This window comes from Cupressus sempervirens, chromosome 9 (genome assembly GCF_028749045.1).
Source record: "Cupressus sempervirens isolate cs-2001-9-10 chromosome 9, ASM2874904v1, whole genome shotgun sequence".
NCBI lineage: Eukaryota > Viridiplantae > Streptophyta > Pinopsida > Cupressales > Cupressaceae > Cupressus > Cupressus sempervirens.
The window spans coordinates 217,126,498-217,145,498 of record NC_143126.1 but is presented as its reverse complement, the minus strand read 5'-3'; the positions used below and the strand labels follow the sequence as shown (position 1 = coordinate 217,145,498).

The 19,001-nt window shown below is 36.2% G+C and overlaps 1 protein-coding gene across 1 annotated transcript; it reads right to left on the bottom strand.

Moving 5' to 3' along the window:
- Positions 1–677: 677 nt before the first annotated feature.
- On the bottom strand, positions 678–17,123 carry ARC6 (Chaperone DnaJ-domain superfamily protein). The gene is made up of 7 exons (XM_089799653.1): positions 16,595–17,123; positions 15,940–16,170; positions 14,422–14,646; positions 3,832–4,089; positions 2,541–3,555; positions 1,245–1,372; positions 678–1,106 (listed from the first exon to the last, which is right to left on the bottom strand). The coding sequence occupies exons 1-7, from the start codon at positions 16,886–16,888 to the stop codon at positions 810–812; spliced, it is 2,448 nt and encodes an 815-aa protein (XP_089655779.1). The 5' UTR covers positions 16,889–17,123; the 3' UTR covers positions 678–809.
- Positions 17,124–19,001: the final 1,878 nt, after the last annotated feature.

Genomic DNA, 19,001 nt, shown 5'->3' with positions numbered 1-19,001 from the left:
GCAGGTTTAGCTGGGTGCTCATGGAGTTGCAGTTCCTGTTACACACTGGAATGAGGAAGTCATAGATACACTGCAGCATTCCTTCAAAAAAAAAAGAGGTTAGTAACAAGGTGGGATTTTCGGTAGAAAGCACTTGTGCTGTGAGGGTTGAAAATGTAATAGTTAAAGGATGTGGGTTTATTGATGTAGTTTGGAGGAGCAAAGAGGGCTTTTATGGCTCTGATTCAAAATGTTCAAAAAGGGAGGCTTGAATCTCATAAATGGAAAATGTCCATTATTATACCTTGAGTTTTCCCAGTCTACAAACAGAGGAGCGGCCTACTCTATGCTAACCTCGTAGCTCTTTACTTTGTGAATATTGAGCTGTAGAGAATTAGAACTTGCCCAGAATTGTGGGTTGACTATAAAAAAATCCTTTGTTTGCAACTTCTGAAGCAAAATCTAAATTGTTTCTTGCGCATTACAAATTAAGAAGTACAATTAAAGCTAATAACTTATTGTTTGCAGTATGAAAATAGGTCCTGTAAAAAGTAAGAAATACGTTCAAGGGATGGTACAGAGTTCATATCAGTGCACAATTCAAAAACCAAGTCAATAAACAATTTTTAACTAAATGGAAATCAGCCTACTACTGTGAAAACCTTAACTTTCAGCTCAAACAAATGTAAGACAATACATTGTAAACTTATATGATTTATTAATTTATGATATAGAAAAGCCATGGCAGACTTTTTATGTGTATTAATAACCAAAAAAATCATGAAATAAACTATAGGCAGCCATGGAAAGGGCAATATTTAATATAGTGTTCAATTCTGAGAACGAAGGACAGCACCATCTGTTATCTTCCAAGCACCCCCCATGTTTGTCATCTCATACCTAGTTGTATATGTACTGTGATATGAATCATTATGCTCTGGATTATTAGTATCGATTAAACGAGCAGCCTCCTGCAGTGTTGCCTCAACTGTAGCCTTCCTACTATCTTGTGAAATAGTGACACTCTCAATGGTCAACCCCTGTAGACTGTATTCCCAGAACCATCCATGCTCTGCGATATCTTTGGCACGTGCTGTCCAGATATTCAACATTTCACCATCCAGAACCTAAATAGAAATTAGAGCAAAGGTAAAGCAGATTAAATGAGATTATATTGCAAACACTACCAGAAAGGCAATAATGCATCTAAAGGTATAAAGAAAAGGTAATTTTGATGTGGCCACCAAATTCTGTTAAATACACACCTCTGCAAGTTGTGATATATTATGAGTAGGTCCCAGAGCCTGAGACTTTGACATCTGCCACTTACGGACTATATTTTCAGCCAATCTAGCATCCATTTTTGAAATGTTGTGTTTTAGATCACCTGTATCTAGTAGAGTAAAATAGCATCCCTAATCAGTACCATGGAAACAAAAAATATAACTTAAGAACATGTCTTTCAGGGTGGCATTATTTTGGAAAAAGATAAGAATGCTATTTGGAAAGCTCCTTCCATAAACACAGCCTCAACAATATATTCAAGCTCTATCTCTAGTTGAAAGAAAATAAAGTAAAGAAACAAAGATGCATTCAAAAATTGAATTCACAAATGATTAATAGAGATCAGATTAAGTAATGACATAATCGGAGGCAATATATACTGATGTTAGGTTGCTAAGAATGGATTGAAAATAACAGGCCAAATCAGATTTGGGGCTCTAGTTTAATACAAATATTACACCTGGCATTATAGCTTTGAAAAAGAAATCTCCAACATAGATATTAAAATCTCAAAGTAACTTTTAACAGTGTTTATCCGAATTTCCAGGACAGGAGAACAGTGGGGCACAATTTAGAAAATAGCAAAATCTTCCCTGAATTTTGAGGCCAGTACGGGGGGATAGCAAACAGCTATAAACAAAGCTTAAAGTCTTAAACAAACTATAAGAAGTTGAAACTATAAAAAGTAAATACATGCAAAAAATTAGAAATTTCCTCCATTTAGGTAGATTTTCAGCATTCTTTCCCTTTAAATTTTTTCTTCATATTGTACAACCTGTCCATCCTGAAAAAAGAAGATAGCGCAATCCCCAAGATATCTGAGATGTCACCTGCACCCTCACGGATGCAATCCTATGAACATTAAATATTAAAAAATAAGCAACTATTATCAAAAGGAGGATGGTTCAAGGAGTATTACATGGTCCATAACCGCATTGGTTGGTATTAATACTAATAGTATGAGCCAAGCCGTGTCCATATAAACACATTTCAAGCACAATTACTTGGAGACATGATGTTATAAGAATGAGATTAGGAATGTCATTCAAATTAGGGTAAATGAGTAAATGATTAGAAATTGTGTACGGGAATGGGCCAAACTCCAGGTTTTCTAATGACTTTTCCTGGTAGCTATGATTTCATGAAATATGATACCTTTTTCCTTCAAATGATCTAATTGTATATCCTAAAAGCCAGTTTCTTCACAGTCCTCTACTTCAGAGATTGTAATACTGTTAAAATATTATTAACAGCCCAAGGGCAAAAGTTTAACTTACTTGGGGCAGAGCTTGTAGATAAGGATGGTGTTTGCTTCACAGATCTCATTGAGCCAGACTGAAAAGGTAAATATTTTAGTCCTGCAAGAGCCAATATGCCAACCATAACGCCTCCACAGGCTATCTTCACAGCAGACGAACTGATATTATCTGACAGTGAAAAGGACTCAGCCTCTTCCTCTAGCCGATTCTTTTCCCCAAAGCTATCTTTTAAAGAGTTGGTATTTTCATGTGGGGTTTCAGATAAATAACTGCTCTCTCCATTAAAAGCCTTGGATTGGTCATAGTGGCCATTATTAGAATACTGTGTATTGGTGGAATTTGAATCTCTCGAAATGCTGGAAGAAAGGTGAGACCTTACTTCTTTTCTATCTTCCCCCTTACCAAAAGGAAAGACTCTCTGTAGCACTTGAATGGCACTAGCTTTAACATTATCAATGGCAGCACCAGCCCCTGCTCCAATTCTTGCAATTGCTGCAGCTGCCACTAATGGGGAACCTCTACCCTTATCCAATTTTTCCAAGTAGCTTAGGACAGTAGGATCATCATAATAATCTCCAAGTTTGAACTGTAAACCTCTCGTGTCCTTAAACTTTGGGAACACTATCTCTGTCAACCAGCTTTCCAACAGCATGCACAGTCCAGGAAGAATGGGATCTTCTTCAGCTTCATCTGCATTTGCCAGAATAAAATCAACAACAGGAGGATCCCGGTATGGTGAGTTTTCATCATCAAGGCCCAACCATCCACGACACTCATCGAGCTCTCCTAACAACAAAGCACACATCGCCCGTTCAAGTGCAAAATCTAACTCCTGTGGTGCAGCAGGGAAATTATTTAAGATCTCTATGGAAGTTCCATTTGTTTGCTGCAGCTGTGAGAATAAAACATCAGCTTCCTGTATAAGTTGAGGCCTCTTTGCAACAAATCCTTCTGCAACATGAGCAAGAGCTGCAGCATAAACTTCAAAACCTTCTGCTGGAATATTGCTTGGCGTTGCAGTAAACAAATCCACCTTTTTCACAAAAAATAACATCTTTAAAAAGAGATCCCAGCTAAGAGTTATTCTTTTAAAGCAACAACAGCTCAAGAAACAAAAGAATCAAGCAAAACACCATGCTTATAGCCTACCAAAGAATTTGGGTAGAGCACACAATTAATTTTTAAACACTAAAAGTGTACATATTGGAGAGACCTAAGAAGACCTTGTGTAAAACTACGATAAACCTTTTTAATATTATCATACCCTGAATAAATGATGCTAACTTCTCAAAACAGGTCTTTTGCAGACCTGCTCAGCAGCTGTCATATGCGAGAAGGCTTCATTCATGAACTCTTCACGGGTGAACCCTCCAACATGTGCCACAGCACCCCCTCCACCAACAGCCCATAGGACATTCCGCACTCCCTGAAGACCCTCTTCTCGCTGAGTCTGATGTTGATCATCAAGTGGCAATGACAATAGTTCTAAAACACAACGGGGGGTTATCTCCTCTAGTGTCTCATCAATCTGCTCTTGAAGATCAGAAGCCAGGCTTCTGCCTCCTTCCTGCAAAAACATTGGTTACGCAGAAACATGTTTGTAAAGATATTTTAATATCAGCTTCCCTTTAAAGGGTCTCTATACATCAAGCTCATAGCATTTTGTGCATGTATCTCCAAATCTTATGAGAAAGAACATGACATACAAGCATGTGACAGAAAACAGCTATAGCTGGGGGCATGAATTGAAAATGTTCAAACCTATTTTCATTGGACTTGTTTGATCCTGTAAAAACAAATTTTACAAGTTGTTTCTTTACTTGAATCTGCAGAATGATATGCAATTCGATATCTAATTGGAAATCTTGATGTGCTATTATACAAGTTACAACTTGGAAAAGAATATCCTTTTGCTGCCTGGAATTTCAACAATATGCGCTTTTGAATATATAGTAAAAAAACACAGGCTCATAACATATGCACTGAAAAGTTGAGTATTAAAAAGCTTCGACAAACTGTGCCATATTTGCAATAATAGTACAATATTGAATGTCAGAATTTTATAGCTTTTCTGTTTTTAATATCCTCTACAAAAATTGTATAACTTAATACACCTAAAATACTGTATCTCCACCATAGTTACCAGACTCACAGACTCAGCACAGCACAAGCTGGGTGACCCTCAACAAGTCTGGAGGACCCAATCTTGGGTTTGGCTGAGTCTAGGCAAGAATCAACAAGTCTCAGAGATTTTCTGGACTTGCCAAGTCCAAAGGAGCCCCAAAGCTCAGACTTGGCCAGAATTTCTTTCCAAATCTCAAAATTTTAATATTTTTTGGTTTATGAATCCAGAATATACATGAGATATAACATTTAACTCCCCATCTTTGCTTTAAAGTTTAAAGTTAGTTGCATTCTCTTCAGTAGAATATATACATGAACTATAACATTTGAGTCTTCTTCCTTTCTTATACTTATATTTCATGTACATATTGGCAGGATGTTTGCAACTGGTTTCAGATATTATTAATTTTCAAACTTGGTCAAATTTCATCAATAAGCTTCTATCAACATTCTCTAGCTCTCTCTATCTGACTCACTTTATCCACCTTAATATCTAGACCAATCTTCCTATCAATCTTCTTCTATCCCCTCTCTCTACCTCTTTCTATCTCACTCTCTCCTCTCTCCCTCAAGATCTAGAACTATCTCTCTAACTCTTTCTCTCAACCTTGTTGCAGTGTTGCTCCCAAACCCCCATCAAACTATAAGTCTAAGCAAGTAATAGGACAAAGATGAGTCATGTGTTAGCATGAATGTTGATGGTATTCCTTTGGGGGAGTATACTAAGCAATGCTAGAACACTTGGGAGATTTTTAGCATGATTGACATGTTGCATTCATGACTGTGTTTGTTATTGATGCAACATAGCAGTAAGTCTGTGAAGACTGACAGAGCAGCAGATAGAGATCTTAGTTGTATGGACAATGTTTTGATTGTCTGGTGATGCGCGTTCATGGACATGTTCGATACAATGTCCTGATGTTAAGGTTTAATGCATAGTACCCAAGTCAAAGATATATGGAAGATATGCCTAATTTACACAGTGCAATACAGAGACAGAGTAACTAAGAAGCGGTTTTTGATGTGTGTATTATATCTTCTAACAAAGATATAATCTAGAGATGTGCGGTCAGCCAAGTGACATAAGATAGTTTGATGATGACATTAGCGAATGCGCAAGCCCTAGTATCGCACATGTGAGAAGTTGCATAGACTGATTCAACAGTGCTAGTGTAATGATGAACTAATTAATTATCTTATTATAATTAATTAAGAAAGCTTCAAGGCCGACTCAAGGAATTATTTTGAAGATACTGTATAAAAGAAAGATGTATTCCTTGTTTGTAAGTAATGAGGAAGTGTGTGATCATTGTATTGAATGCGAAGTGCGAAAAGGAGCAGAGCGTCTGGTGAACGCGTGTTTGGTGAATGTGTGTAAGCAATCCAAGGGATTATTGGATACGAGATTTGTGACCTGGTTACAAGATCAGAAGGAGCAGAAGTATCGGTGACAGGAAAGAGAAAGAGGAAGGATGCAATACTATTCATTTCTATTATTTTGTAAGGAATAATACAAAGATCATTTGGACAATGGGTTCATTGGTCTTGCCCTGAAGTTTTTTGGACAGTGGGTCCATTTGTCTTCTACAACTCCTAACAAGGTTGACACAACTGTTAATAAAGATTCAAAGTCTCCTAATAGGGACTGACATGTACTGAATGTATTTCATAGGCTCCAAATAAGGTCCATCCTCTAACAAGGAATATTTATATTAGTACATCATCTTGTGGGTACCATCCCCACCAAGGTTTTCCCTCTGATCAAGGATTTCCCTAGTTAACATATCTGATATTATTGTGCATCAGTATCTTGTTATGGTTTCTGTTTGTATTGCTCATATGGTTAAAGTTTGTTTCATAAGGTTGATAATTGTGATATTAGTTGGATAACTGATTCACCACAACCCCGCCCCCCCCCCCCCCCTCAATTATATTAGTGGACTATATATTGTACATAATGTTCATAAAAATCTACATAATACACATCCCTTGTTTCAAATCTCTGCATATTCATGGTTAAAAAATCAGAAATGCCTTTGTAGGAAAGATGCAGGCTACTCTGAGTGGCTGAGACATAGACTAGTAGATTTTATTTTCATAGTTCTTCGAACATTTGATCTCTCATGGATTTCATACTCAATATTTGACAATATATCTAGTTGTTCTATTTCCATCAGCTACAATCTGCGTTTATACCAATGTGATTGACATATACATGTGTATGTGATCAGATTAGCTTCTATTTGATGATGGTATTGTCTTTAAAGTTTATTTAATAAAAGATGCATGAGGCAATTTTTATATCCTTAAAAATCTCTAAATTTCTTGGGATTTTCACTTTGCCAAGTCTGCAATGAGTTTTTCCCTTGAATCCTAAGTCAAGTCACCCTGCCCAAGTCTGCACCAAGACCAAATATCATAACTATGATTTTTACACAAACTAATAATAGCATGTGACTACACCAAAATACAATGACTTTTACTTCTGAGATAATTGACATTGAAAGATACAACGACGACAATTGGCTTTACCTAATCACTTCTCATGATTAGGAGGTCTATGACTATCAGATGGTTGTCATTGATGTGGTGGACACTTGTCGTAATCAGTGATCACTAAGTGACAAGAGGTGATTATATGACAAAGTGTGAACAGTCAGCAAAGAGGTCAAGGAAGAATCACATTAGATAATGTGAATACAATAGTAGAGACTAAGAAAAGATACACGTATTACCTATCCCTATGTAGTACCTTTGGACTCCATATGTTATACGTTTGGACCAGTCCGAGCAGTGGATAGGCAAGCAGAAAAGAAGGCTGACCCAATTGAATCTAATCATCGAGATTCGTAAATTGTTTCAGAAAACAGAGAAGGAAACACAAATTCAAATGAAGGGTCGGGATTGAGAGATCACAGGTAAACATAAAGGATCTGTAACAGACAGTTTGTGTGATGTTGTTGAAAAAAGAAATAGAAACTGGTGAAGGAGGACAATCGGTGCAAGCTGGCAGAAGAGAAATCTAGCAGTTGTGATCAAGACACAGAGAAGAGAAGTAGACAGTGCAGCAGAAACAAAGCAGAGAGCACAAGGGATCTGACAGGCAAAGAGTGCCACATATAGATCAGAGATTTAATTATCTTCTAAGAGTTACAACCGGTAAATCACTAGATTGGGTGGGCCCTAACAGATTCTTAGCTGTAAATCCCCTAACAGGGTAGACTCTTAACAAAGTTTTGTAAATCCTTTATTAAAGTAGATCTTAGCAGATCTATTTGTTCTTTTAACAAGGTACAAAGTCACTCCTAACTGGGTGAAACCCTACAAAGGGTAACCGTATGCTCTTAACTAGGCAAACTCATTTACTGCAATAATGAAGATTTGTGGGTACCATCTCCACCATGGTTTTGACCTTCTAACCAAGAGTTTCCACAAGCCTAAATCATTGTTTTATGTATCTCATGTATGTGGTGAATTGATTTAATTATGCTTTATTTGTTGATACTGGTTATATGATTAATAAGCTGGAAGTTAACAATTCAGTCATATAGATCAGTAGTGAAAGTTCGTAAAAGTTTGCGTTTACTGATTCACCCAAAAAATTCACCCAAATGGTTTAAGTCAAAACAACAGGGAATAGGAGTTTGAACAACAATCTGATATAACCAGCAATATCAGTCCAAGTTTCCAAACAAGTATTTGTATTGTGCCCATCACTAATCAAGCCAGTGACCACCCAAAAGTCACTTTCAATCTTCTCCAGTTACATAGATAAAAATATATATCCCACAGAAACGATATAGCTTTCCCTTTATAAGTCTTGGATACCAAACAAATTGGTACACAACTAGCCTGCTGTTCACATCAGAATACCTATAACAGACTAAGATCATTCCTATTTCCTATTAATTACATATAAACTAGCATCTATGTATCTTGGATCTTGCTGACTACCAGTAATGCAAGTCAAATACAATTATAGGATCATATCTTTACTATTGTATTTACACCAATGGCACAGAATCTGAACAAGGAATTTGGTTATGAAATATCTACGTAGTAGATTCCTTCTTAGAACATGGAAATCCAGTGCAGATTCAACAATGAAAATTGTCACCTTGAACTACAGAGTTTCCTTTGCTCGGAAATGTTAAAATGATCAGCCAATATGGTAAGTACTTGGAGAAAAAAAACTTCATTCGGATCGGACTTTATGCTCGTAGCCCTAATACTTCCTTAAAGCCACAATTTCAATAATTAACACAGTTAAAATCCATCATCTATTTTCAAAGGAAAAAGCAATAAAAACCATTTGAATTGTCACCAGATTCTTTATGACATGAAGCGTCATCAACATTTGCAGCAGCAGCATGAAGTTTTGATCTTGTAAAACAATCTCTGGAAAAGTAATCATACTTGTCACATTTGAAACATTGAATTCTAGAGAGATCCTTCTTCTTCTTTGGTTCAAGAACTGAATCTAAATCCCTATCTCTACTTCTCTTGAAATTTCCTTTTCTCCATTCACTTCCTTTTCTTTTAGATATATGAGCGGCAAGAACAAGATCTCCTTCATGATGAGAATTTTTACCATTTCCTCTTGCATCCAATCTGCATTCCTCTTGAATGCAATCACCCCTGAGATGATCAAACTTGGGTAATTCATCTCTTCCACTAATGCCTTGAATAAAAGACTCCCAAGAATGAGGAAGCCCCTTCATGACCAACATAACCAGGTCCTTATCTTCAATCAAATCTCCAATGGCATTAAGTTGATCTTTCAAGTCTGTTATCTTCATAAAGATGGAAACATTCTCCTCTAGCTATTTTCATATGAAGGAGTTGACATCTTAATGTCATAGCTCTGCTGGTATTCTTGAATTCATACAAGCTTTGAAGACTCTTAAACATTTTTTTAGCTGAATTCAACTTGGATATTATAGGCACAAGATGATCCTTTTTACAGAATCAATCAATATCTTCCTTGCCATTATATTATTCATCCTCCATTGTGCTTATTGAATATCATCAGTTAGCTTAGCCACATCAAACTTCACATAGTTTCAATGAAGCACATGGGGCTTGCACCCCCTCCCAAACCTCGAAGTACATGTCCCCGAGACATCCCTGCACCGAGAACTTGGAGTACCCGAGTACCCCCACCTCTGCCATTCCACAACCATGCCCCCACTGGGACGAGTACTTGAATGTCTATTTGAATTGAATGTTACTATTGGATATGTGCTAAGTTACTATGATGAATGTTCAATGGTTCTAGTTCGTGTTGTAATTTTGCGATGTTCAAGTATTTTAATTTGGTATGTTACACTGAAACATCATTTCATAACTTGCATTTCAAGTTCTATATGTATAGTATACAGCACCCCTCCTTGCCTCGTTATCCCCTCCCCACCATCCCCTCCCTGTCCCCCCATTGTCCCAAAAGTGAGGCCCATTGTCCCCCTATCCCGAAAACTCGTCCCAACATACCCCAATGCTAGTGTTACACTGCATAGTTTAGAAGATCATTCTCTTCTAGAAGAATGAGGACTCTGAATTTCCATGATGTGAATTTGATACACCATCCAACCTATCTTCAACTTTCACTCCATTCACCATTGTGGAAGCCTGAGAAAATAAAGAAAAGAATACTCTGATGCTACAATTATCTTGGTTCAAGACTTTACTTAGAACTACTTTGATACCATGTTAAATTTTTGTACCAAAATAACATAAAAAGAGAATAGATATCTTAATAAAACACAATAACACCAAAGATACCCTAGGAAAACCCTCTTACTCCAAGGAAAAACCCAGCCACACCAAAAAGTACTCCTTTATTTAGAACAGAGTAACGAGAATCGCGCTGAAATCGCGTGAATCGCCGATTCAGCGATCAGATTCATGCACGCCGATTTTTTTGGTGTCGGAAATCGTGATCGGCGATTTCATCGGGTGAATCGCCTGAATCGCATGTATCGGCGATTCACTCAAAAAATCGCCTGAATCACCATTAGAAATCGCCAAAAATCGGTTGGCAACAGCAAGCATGTTTAGTTGGAAATAATAAAAAAATCACTTATGTTTTTTGCTTTCTTTTTTACCTTTCCTCTTGGTTATAACCCTAAAGGGTCTTCTAATTGTTAAGCATGACTAGAAGAGAGGAGAAGAGAAAAGAAGAACCATAGGTTATAAAAAAAAAAAAAAACGACGACAAATCAAAAATGTTTAGAATGCATAACGAATGATGCCCAAGGGAAGGGAAAGACATAATCAGATAGTAAAACATCAGCAGTTCCCAAAAAGAGTGTGGTATCAGAAGAAAATCACAAAAACACTGTGTTCTATGTAGTTTTGTGTGGGTTTCAGAGTGCTAATTTGGTTTTGGCGGCGAAGGCGCTGCCCCTCGACCCCGCCCTGTATCGCGACAGGGAGCGCGCCTGGGGCGCTACCCCTCGACCCCGCTGGGGGCGTTGCCCCCTAGACCCCCAGTCGCTGTGGTTATCAGTCGTGGGAAGTCTGACCAATTGATGAGACCTGAAGCTGTTGCAGGCATGGAGTGTTTGTGGTGGAGAGAACAACAGAACAAGCCTTTCGAGAGGGGTGATATGCTTTGAAGCACTTGGAGTAGGTGTTGGATGTGAAGCTGTCTTATAAAAACTCTTTACCCCATGTGGTAAACACAAACTTCCATGTTTATATATGTTAAGTTTCAACTTCTATTTGATGATGTTATAGTGTGTTTAAGTTATATTCAATAAAGGGTGCATGAAATTATTCTTAAATTGTTAAAATCTCTACATTTAAAGGGTTTTTTCAAATTTGCCGATTCACCGGCGATTCACCCCCGCTTCACGATTAGATTCGGCCGTGCCGATTCCGATACGATTCCGATTCTCGTTACTTTGATTTAGAATGATGACAAAGTCTAAGTAATAGCTCACAACTTTTGAGCCTTCACACACTAGAGAAATTACACAAAACTCTCTTTACAAAATAATGAATCTTCTACTATAAAAAATATGATGAAAAAATCCATACGAAATGAACAGAGCCTTACTTTGACTGTTGTCAACAAGGAACTTAATAATGAAACAAACATACTCTGATCACCAACACAGTGATTTTCAATGCAACTCTACAGTACTTTTAATGATAAACAATAGACTCGGCCTATTAATGGACCTTTGAGGGTTAAACCATAGCATGTGGGGTGGCAGTAGGCCAATATGGTCCTTGCCAGAGAAAGATTGGATCAAGATTAATTTTGATGGTGCTTCCAAAGGTAATCTTGGACCTTCAGAGACTGGTTTTGTAGCTTGGGATGAGAAAGGGAATATCCTTGTTGTTGGGGCTAAAAGGTTAGCAAATAGGATAAACAATGAAGAAGAATGCCTAGAGGTGATTGAGGCAATTTTGATGGCCAAAAAATTGGGGGTGCAGAGGCTTCATCTAGAAGGTGATTCACAACTTCTTGTGAATGGCCTAGTGAAGGGGAGATGGATACATGGTACCTCAGCAAACATATTCATAGGATGTGAAACCTTCCATGGAAGGTGCTTCACAACTTGTTGTGAATGGCATAGTGAAGGGGAGATGGATACATGGTACCTCAACAAACATGTTCATAGGATCTGAAACCTTCTATGTGATTTGTTGTTTTTCGAGTATCTCGTGTCCTTCAGGAGACCAATACATTGGCAGACAAACTATCTAATGTAGGGGTGAATGGGTCACTAGTGGACAAATTTGAATTGTTTGAAGATTTTAGGCTTTTGAGGAGTGATGTTAGGCATACAACAGGAAATGACTGCTTCAATCCTGCCCCAAACGTCACATGATGATAGAGTTGGGGGATTTATGAACTTGAAGGCGAAGCCTGTACTGTTGGGATGGTTTAATTGGTAATGAGTACAACTGGGGGTGTGGTGGCAGTGTTTGCATTGTTTGGGCAAGATTCCCTCTGCCCTATACCTGTCACAGGGTAGAGTGATGAGATATTTTTTAAATCATGACTGGAGTAGGGGAGTCCTTTCTGGAGGCATCGGTGGTCTTTAAAGGCGGAAATGGGTGTTATGAGATGTCGCATTCTCATTTATGCTGTCTTGTCCATAGGGTACTTTTGTTCATGGGGGTTTCTCATGGAAGCAAACTTTTCACTGGAGTTGTCGGGCCAGTTACCTAGATTCAGGGGGCGATTTCAGTTCAACGAACGAAGAATGTTTTCAAATCCCACGGTGTGGAATTTTGGGAGGCCGTGTGTTTGATGTTTGGGGAGGAGTTTGTGAACACATATGTAAGGCCCAAGAAATCTGGACACTTCCTCTTTGTTCCTAGCCTTAGCACTGATGGTGGGCTCTTCAAAGGATGAGATGTTCAGGGTTGCATGTTCGAGCCCAAGTAAGCTGGAGGCCTGGATGAGATTGCTGCAAGGGCGGGGCTGGGTGTGGATTTGCACATGAACTGTAGTCCGTGGCAGCTGATTGGCAGCGGCAACAGGAACATGCAGCCTCTGGTCATTTGGACTTCATCTAGACCAATGTCAGTTCAAATGATGGATGTCCGGAAGCATTGGAGGAATTTTCTGGTGTTTCTGCAAAAATCAGAAGTGGAGAAAAGGGAACTGGTGGCAGCAAAGAGGAGGAAGGTGAAGCACACGCCAGTGAAATCAACGGCTCCTCTGGGGAGCAATGGCGTCCTAGTTCCTCGACATCAAATCCCTCCAAAAAGAGCTGGTTGTGGAGGTGGGGGACAGGAAGGTGGCAATGGTGGCAGTGTCGAGGGCTCTGGTAGGTGTGCAGGTGGGGGTTCATCATTTCCCCACTTCTCAAAGGAGGAGGCAGCAGGGTGGTTTGTTTGATAATTAAGAAAAATAGGAACAAGAGAAAAAGATGTCTCACCATCTTTAGGTGAGGCAAAACCAATCCAACTCAACTTTAGTTCAATGATATGAAAAAAAGAAATCAAAGATTAAGCAGTCTACAATAGGCCATCACTTCGTAATGCAATTTCGGTTGTTCTGGATCAGGAACCCACCATAAGCTATAAAAGGTCTGACTAACTCTGGAAGCATATCTTGATTGCAGGGCAGAAAATTCATTATGAAGATAATTCAGCATGTATGGTTTTTCAATTGAGTTTGCTACTTCATCATTTGACAAATTATGTCTTGTATTTGTTTGATGCATCTTGATTTCCTACTGTAAATATTAAAATCAAACAAGCATATTCAACTAAAAAAAGATTGCCTTAGCTGAATTCTATCGATGTAGTGCCACCTGACTACAATTTTCTTAAACAACTATAATTTAAAAAAATAAGATCATAGTTTCCAATTACGAAGGAGAATGTTCCTGTCCCTTCTTGTGCTAGCTGACAAATAAGTACAACAATATTAGAGGCAGCCAAAGTAAAAGAAATGCTAAAACAATGCATAAAAACAACAAAATAAATTTCAAAAGAGACAAATCTCAACAGATAATTCAAATGGCAATTCCCATGGGCATGTTTTCCTCTCAGTGTTGAGGCAAGTAAAAAGAGCAGAACTTGTGAGTGTTAATGGTCATCTGCCACCATTAAATTATTAGGAAAAGTGTGCTTTGGAATAATCTTATCAAACGGAAATATTGAACTAATAATATAGTTTCTAATGAGACAGTCCTTGAACAAGCAAATCTCCCCACAATAAATCAGATATTTAGTATATAGATTATTATCAACACAATCACCCAGTAAAAGCAAAAATCTAATTTCTTGAGCTAATTATCCACCTTACCTGCAAAATCTGCAATGCTCTTTCAAGTACTTCGCAGCTCTTGATAATATTTGGTGGTGATTCAGCCATTGCTTCCCGAGAAATATCAACAAAAGACAAAGCCATTGTCAATATAACATCCCGTTTGAAAGACTTAGGTAAATTCTCCTGCAAAAGCCTTTGGCCAGTCTGAATAACCACTCCCATCTCACCCGCTTCTTGAAGTAGGCATAATGCCCCTGGAACCTATTAATAGTAAATACACATGAAAACCTTAAAATGCTCATTAAAAAAAAAACAATTATTTTCCTTTTACAAAATCCAATCATAACTTTTTAACATTTAAGAAGAATGGAAGAATTAATTCCGAGTGTACTGTAAACCAATGCCACCAATATAAATAAGCACCAAACTTACCTAGCTTTTGGTGTTAGAACTAAGCATCATCCAGTTGGAGATCATCTAAAGATAAGATTGGAACTCGAAAGTCCTTATAAGCATAGGGTAGGATTAGAGACTCCACTCTTGCAAGATACACAACAGCAAGAATACTAAGATTGTTCACAATTTGAAATTAGGCTAGTTCCCCTCGTCACCAGGATCACCTTTCTTTGAAGTTTGGGCATTTAGCATTTAATACATTCCCCAGTTCGAGATGCACCATATCTACCTTTAACTCGAATAGCTGTCTTGCCAGCTCAAATACATTTGCCAAGATTATGCACGTACTAGTTACCTTATTTAACACCCTCCTGTATGTAACCTCTTTAACTGTCAAGGCCAGGAAGATGCCTGTATCAAATTTGAGGGCACGGACACATGCTCAAAAAATGTTTTTATTGTGTTTCTGATATCGTGTCATGGTGATGAATTCCACTGGTCAAGCCTAGAAAGTATAAACGAATCATTACTGAATTAAACTTAACAGAAGTCCCAGGTAGTTGCATTCTTAATAAAGGTGTCCCTAAGTAGAACTGGATGAGGTTTACTAGTAAATATCAGGGCTTTAATGAAAAGAACCCCATGTTCAAAACTCCAAGAATCATGTTAAAATGTTGGCATTAAATAAAATACCACATTCAATTCTGGTCCTGGGCGTGGTGTACCCAAACAGACTGGACCAGATACAAGCCTTATATGCTTTTGTCCAGAATAAATATGATTAAAGGGAAATCCTACTCTTATTTAAAAGAGGCTAGATTTAAAATACAAGGCAAAACTATTTGAACCTTACGTGCCCATAATCATTATCTCAGTTATGTGGATGTTACCTGTCCTACCTGACACTGTAATATAAATCTTTTTCTTAATTCTGTAACGATTAGTTTTCTTATCCCATTATCTCATTTCTTGAAGAATTTGTTATTCTATCCCGTACTGTGTTATAAATGTAAAGTGCTTCAACATTCAACGCTGGGTAAAAGTCCTAAATGGATCCTTCATATCGAGAATCTTTCCAAACAGTTTGTTATTCTGGTAACAGAAAAAAAAGGACAAAAAACCCTCCAACCCAAAACTATCAAACAAGAAATATCATACCTTGTTCCAAGGCACCTCCCTCATCAAGGTTCCAGCCTCATCCTCAATAAGGCCTTCGTTATATTCTCCTCTGGAGCGAGGATTTGCCAATGTATCACAACCAGTTTGTAGAATCTGTCTACGACCCATCATTGCTTCATTACTATAGTCATCATGAGGAACATCTCTTAATTTAGCTTCATAAGCTCTTTTAATCCCATCGCCCAGATAGTGGGTCTCGGCTCCCAATATCTGTAACCGGCATCCATTGTTTAATTAACATTTCAAATATCCTCAAACACACATAATCAAATATACTCAATACACTGTAACACACACAATCGCTTATACTCAATATACCCTGAAACATATATAATCGCATATACACATAACACGGAAACACATAATAGGCATTACCCCCTATATTGTAACACATTTATGCATATACTTATACTTTATACCACGTACATGTACCAAATGCACCGAAACAAACATGTATATAACTGTTAGAAGTATAACAGGCAAAACTCAACAAAGACAGATGCATATATAGACATATACCCTACATATTGTAACACACATATACACAAACCCAGTACTCTGTAGCACATATACATACAACTAATACATTATAACGAACAAAAATGTGTTTATATATATATATATATATATATACCTGGTAGAAGTCGATTGGGAGAGTAACTTTTCTTTCAGGGGCAAGAGCAGTTGTAGCAGTTAGGTCATTGGAATCACTGGAGTTAAAATCAGAGAAAAGCCTGTCTGCCCACTTACTTGCTTGGCATCTCATTTGATTGCATCTCCATGAGAAACTATTAGGCCTCCTCCTCCTCCTTGTAATGGGCGAGATAAACAATGTAAAATGTGATCTTGTTTTGATTTGGTTATTTCCTGCAGAGAGCTTGGGAAGAGAGTGTGATCCACGGCAGGTGCTTTGTCCCAGAAGTGCCATTTTAGCGGACTGGACACAAATAAGGCTTCCTTCAACGCGTCAAACCAGGGAAAGATTAGAGGGGAAGCAAAAAGATAGCTTGATTTCAATTAGTTGGAAAAGATAATCTGGTAAAAGATGTGGCTATTGCGACGAAACGGAAAACCGTACAACTCGTCTCCATGCATCAACAAAAACAAAAGCGACTTAAATCTTCAGTGTATTTTTTGAACCGTCCTTACAGGCGAACTTCATTAATGTTGTAATGGTGAAATTTGCGAAATTTGCGTACATGGCCAAACAAATTCGTAGAATTACTTTAATAAACAAGACACACAAGGCATCATAGTTGGTGCTTAAGGCATAATGGTTGTAGAAGTGTAGATGAGTGAGAATCTAAATTAACATTGGGAATGCATTAATTTTTGTCTAAAAATGCACTTGTGTTGTGATAGGATTGGTCATATTTTGTTGTTAAATTCTCATCTTAAAAATGTGCTTGTGATTTGATAGGATGGCTCATATTTTGTTGTTAAGTTCTCGTGCTATATTATTAAATCTTTGAACATTTAAGTCCAAGAATAAGAGGCCAAAGTTCCCAATATGGCACTAAGTACTTAATATCATACTACGATCAATACATATGCTTCAGACAAATTTGCACCTTCTACATTGACAACTTAAATTTTGTGCAATGAGGAAAGATATCCGTACCAATATTTGAATTATAGAACATGAAGAAGTGATGAAGCATTTGGAGTATCACATTATATTTTTAAGCATATCATGCATGCTACTAGAGAACCATAAGTAGTTGGAATAACTCCCTGAACTATGTATTATTCTCATCTTGATTATCAAATGGAACTCTCACTATTTTTAATCATTAGCACCAGACAAAAATTAAGATAGAGATAAATAGTAGTATACAACAATAACAATATAAACATATATGCAGAGGAAAAAAATGATAGATAATATAGAGGAGGAAAAAGAAGAGAGATAAAATAGTAAGAGTGATAACAATATAAGTTGTGTGTGAGAGAGAGAATTAAATATAATTATTTTTCTTAATAAAACAAATAATCAAAATAAAATCATGGTTATAAAAAAAAAATTAAAATATATTATATTTTAATTAATGAAACTAAAAATTTAATTTTTATATTAAAACTCACATTTCTATAAAAAAAAATGAAATGTATTGAAATATAAAAATATTTTATAAGTAAAACTAATTGTTTAATTTTGCACAATTAGAGAACGTTTACTATTTAATGTTTTGTATTTCCAAATTTTTCATAAAATTGAGTAATTTTTAATTATGAAATAATATCTATATAATTTAATATGTACATTTGTAAATAATAAATAAATGTAATACATATAAATTTGATGTTGATGAAAAAAATGATGCAATAAATAAGAAATAAAATATAATTATTTAATTTTAATACATAGTTTATAAAAACATAATAATAATTTATATATCTTTTAGAATTGAATTATTTCTTTCTTTTTTTTTTTAGCATTTTTTTTATATAAAATATAATTATTAATTTAATATTAAAATATATATTTAGATTTTAAATGTATTTAAACTAAATGATAAATATTTTAAATAAAAAATAATAATAATAAATGATATAATTTATAAATTGTAACACTTATCAATTATACATATTACAAACACTATTATAAAATATAATTAAAAAATAATGTTGTTTAATTTATTTTTATAAAAGTAAAATAAGTATTTTTATTATAAAAATAAAATTTTAAAAAAATTAGAAATTCAAATACAAAGATATAACATATTGAAATTATATTAAAAAAGACATATATATATATATAATTTGAACTTATGCATTACATGAAGTTTTAGGAACAAGTTATATCAAATAGTAAAAAAATAAACATCAAACATCAATGTAAAACTAATAATAAATATATTTAAAATAAGAAATTAAAAATATTTAATAGATTGTGATAATTAATATTGATTAGACATGTTGTGTGAGGTGGAAGATAAAATGATTGAAAAAATAAAATCTTATCAATTTGTCACAAATGTGGAAAAGATAAAGTTGTAATTAATACATTCATTAATACAAGATGAAGTTGTTAGAAAATA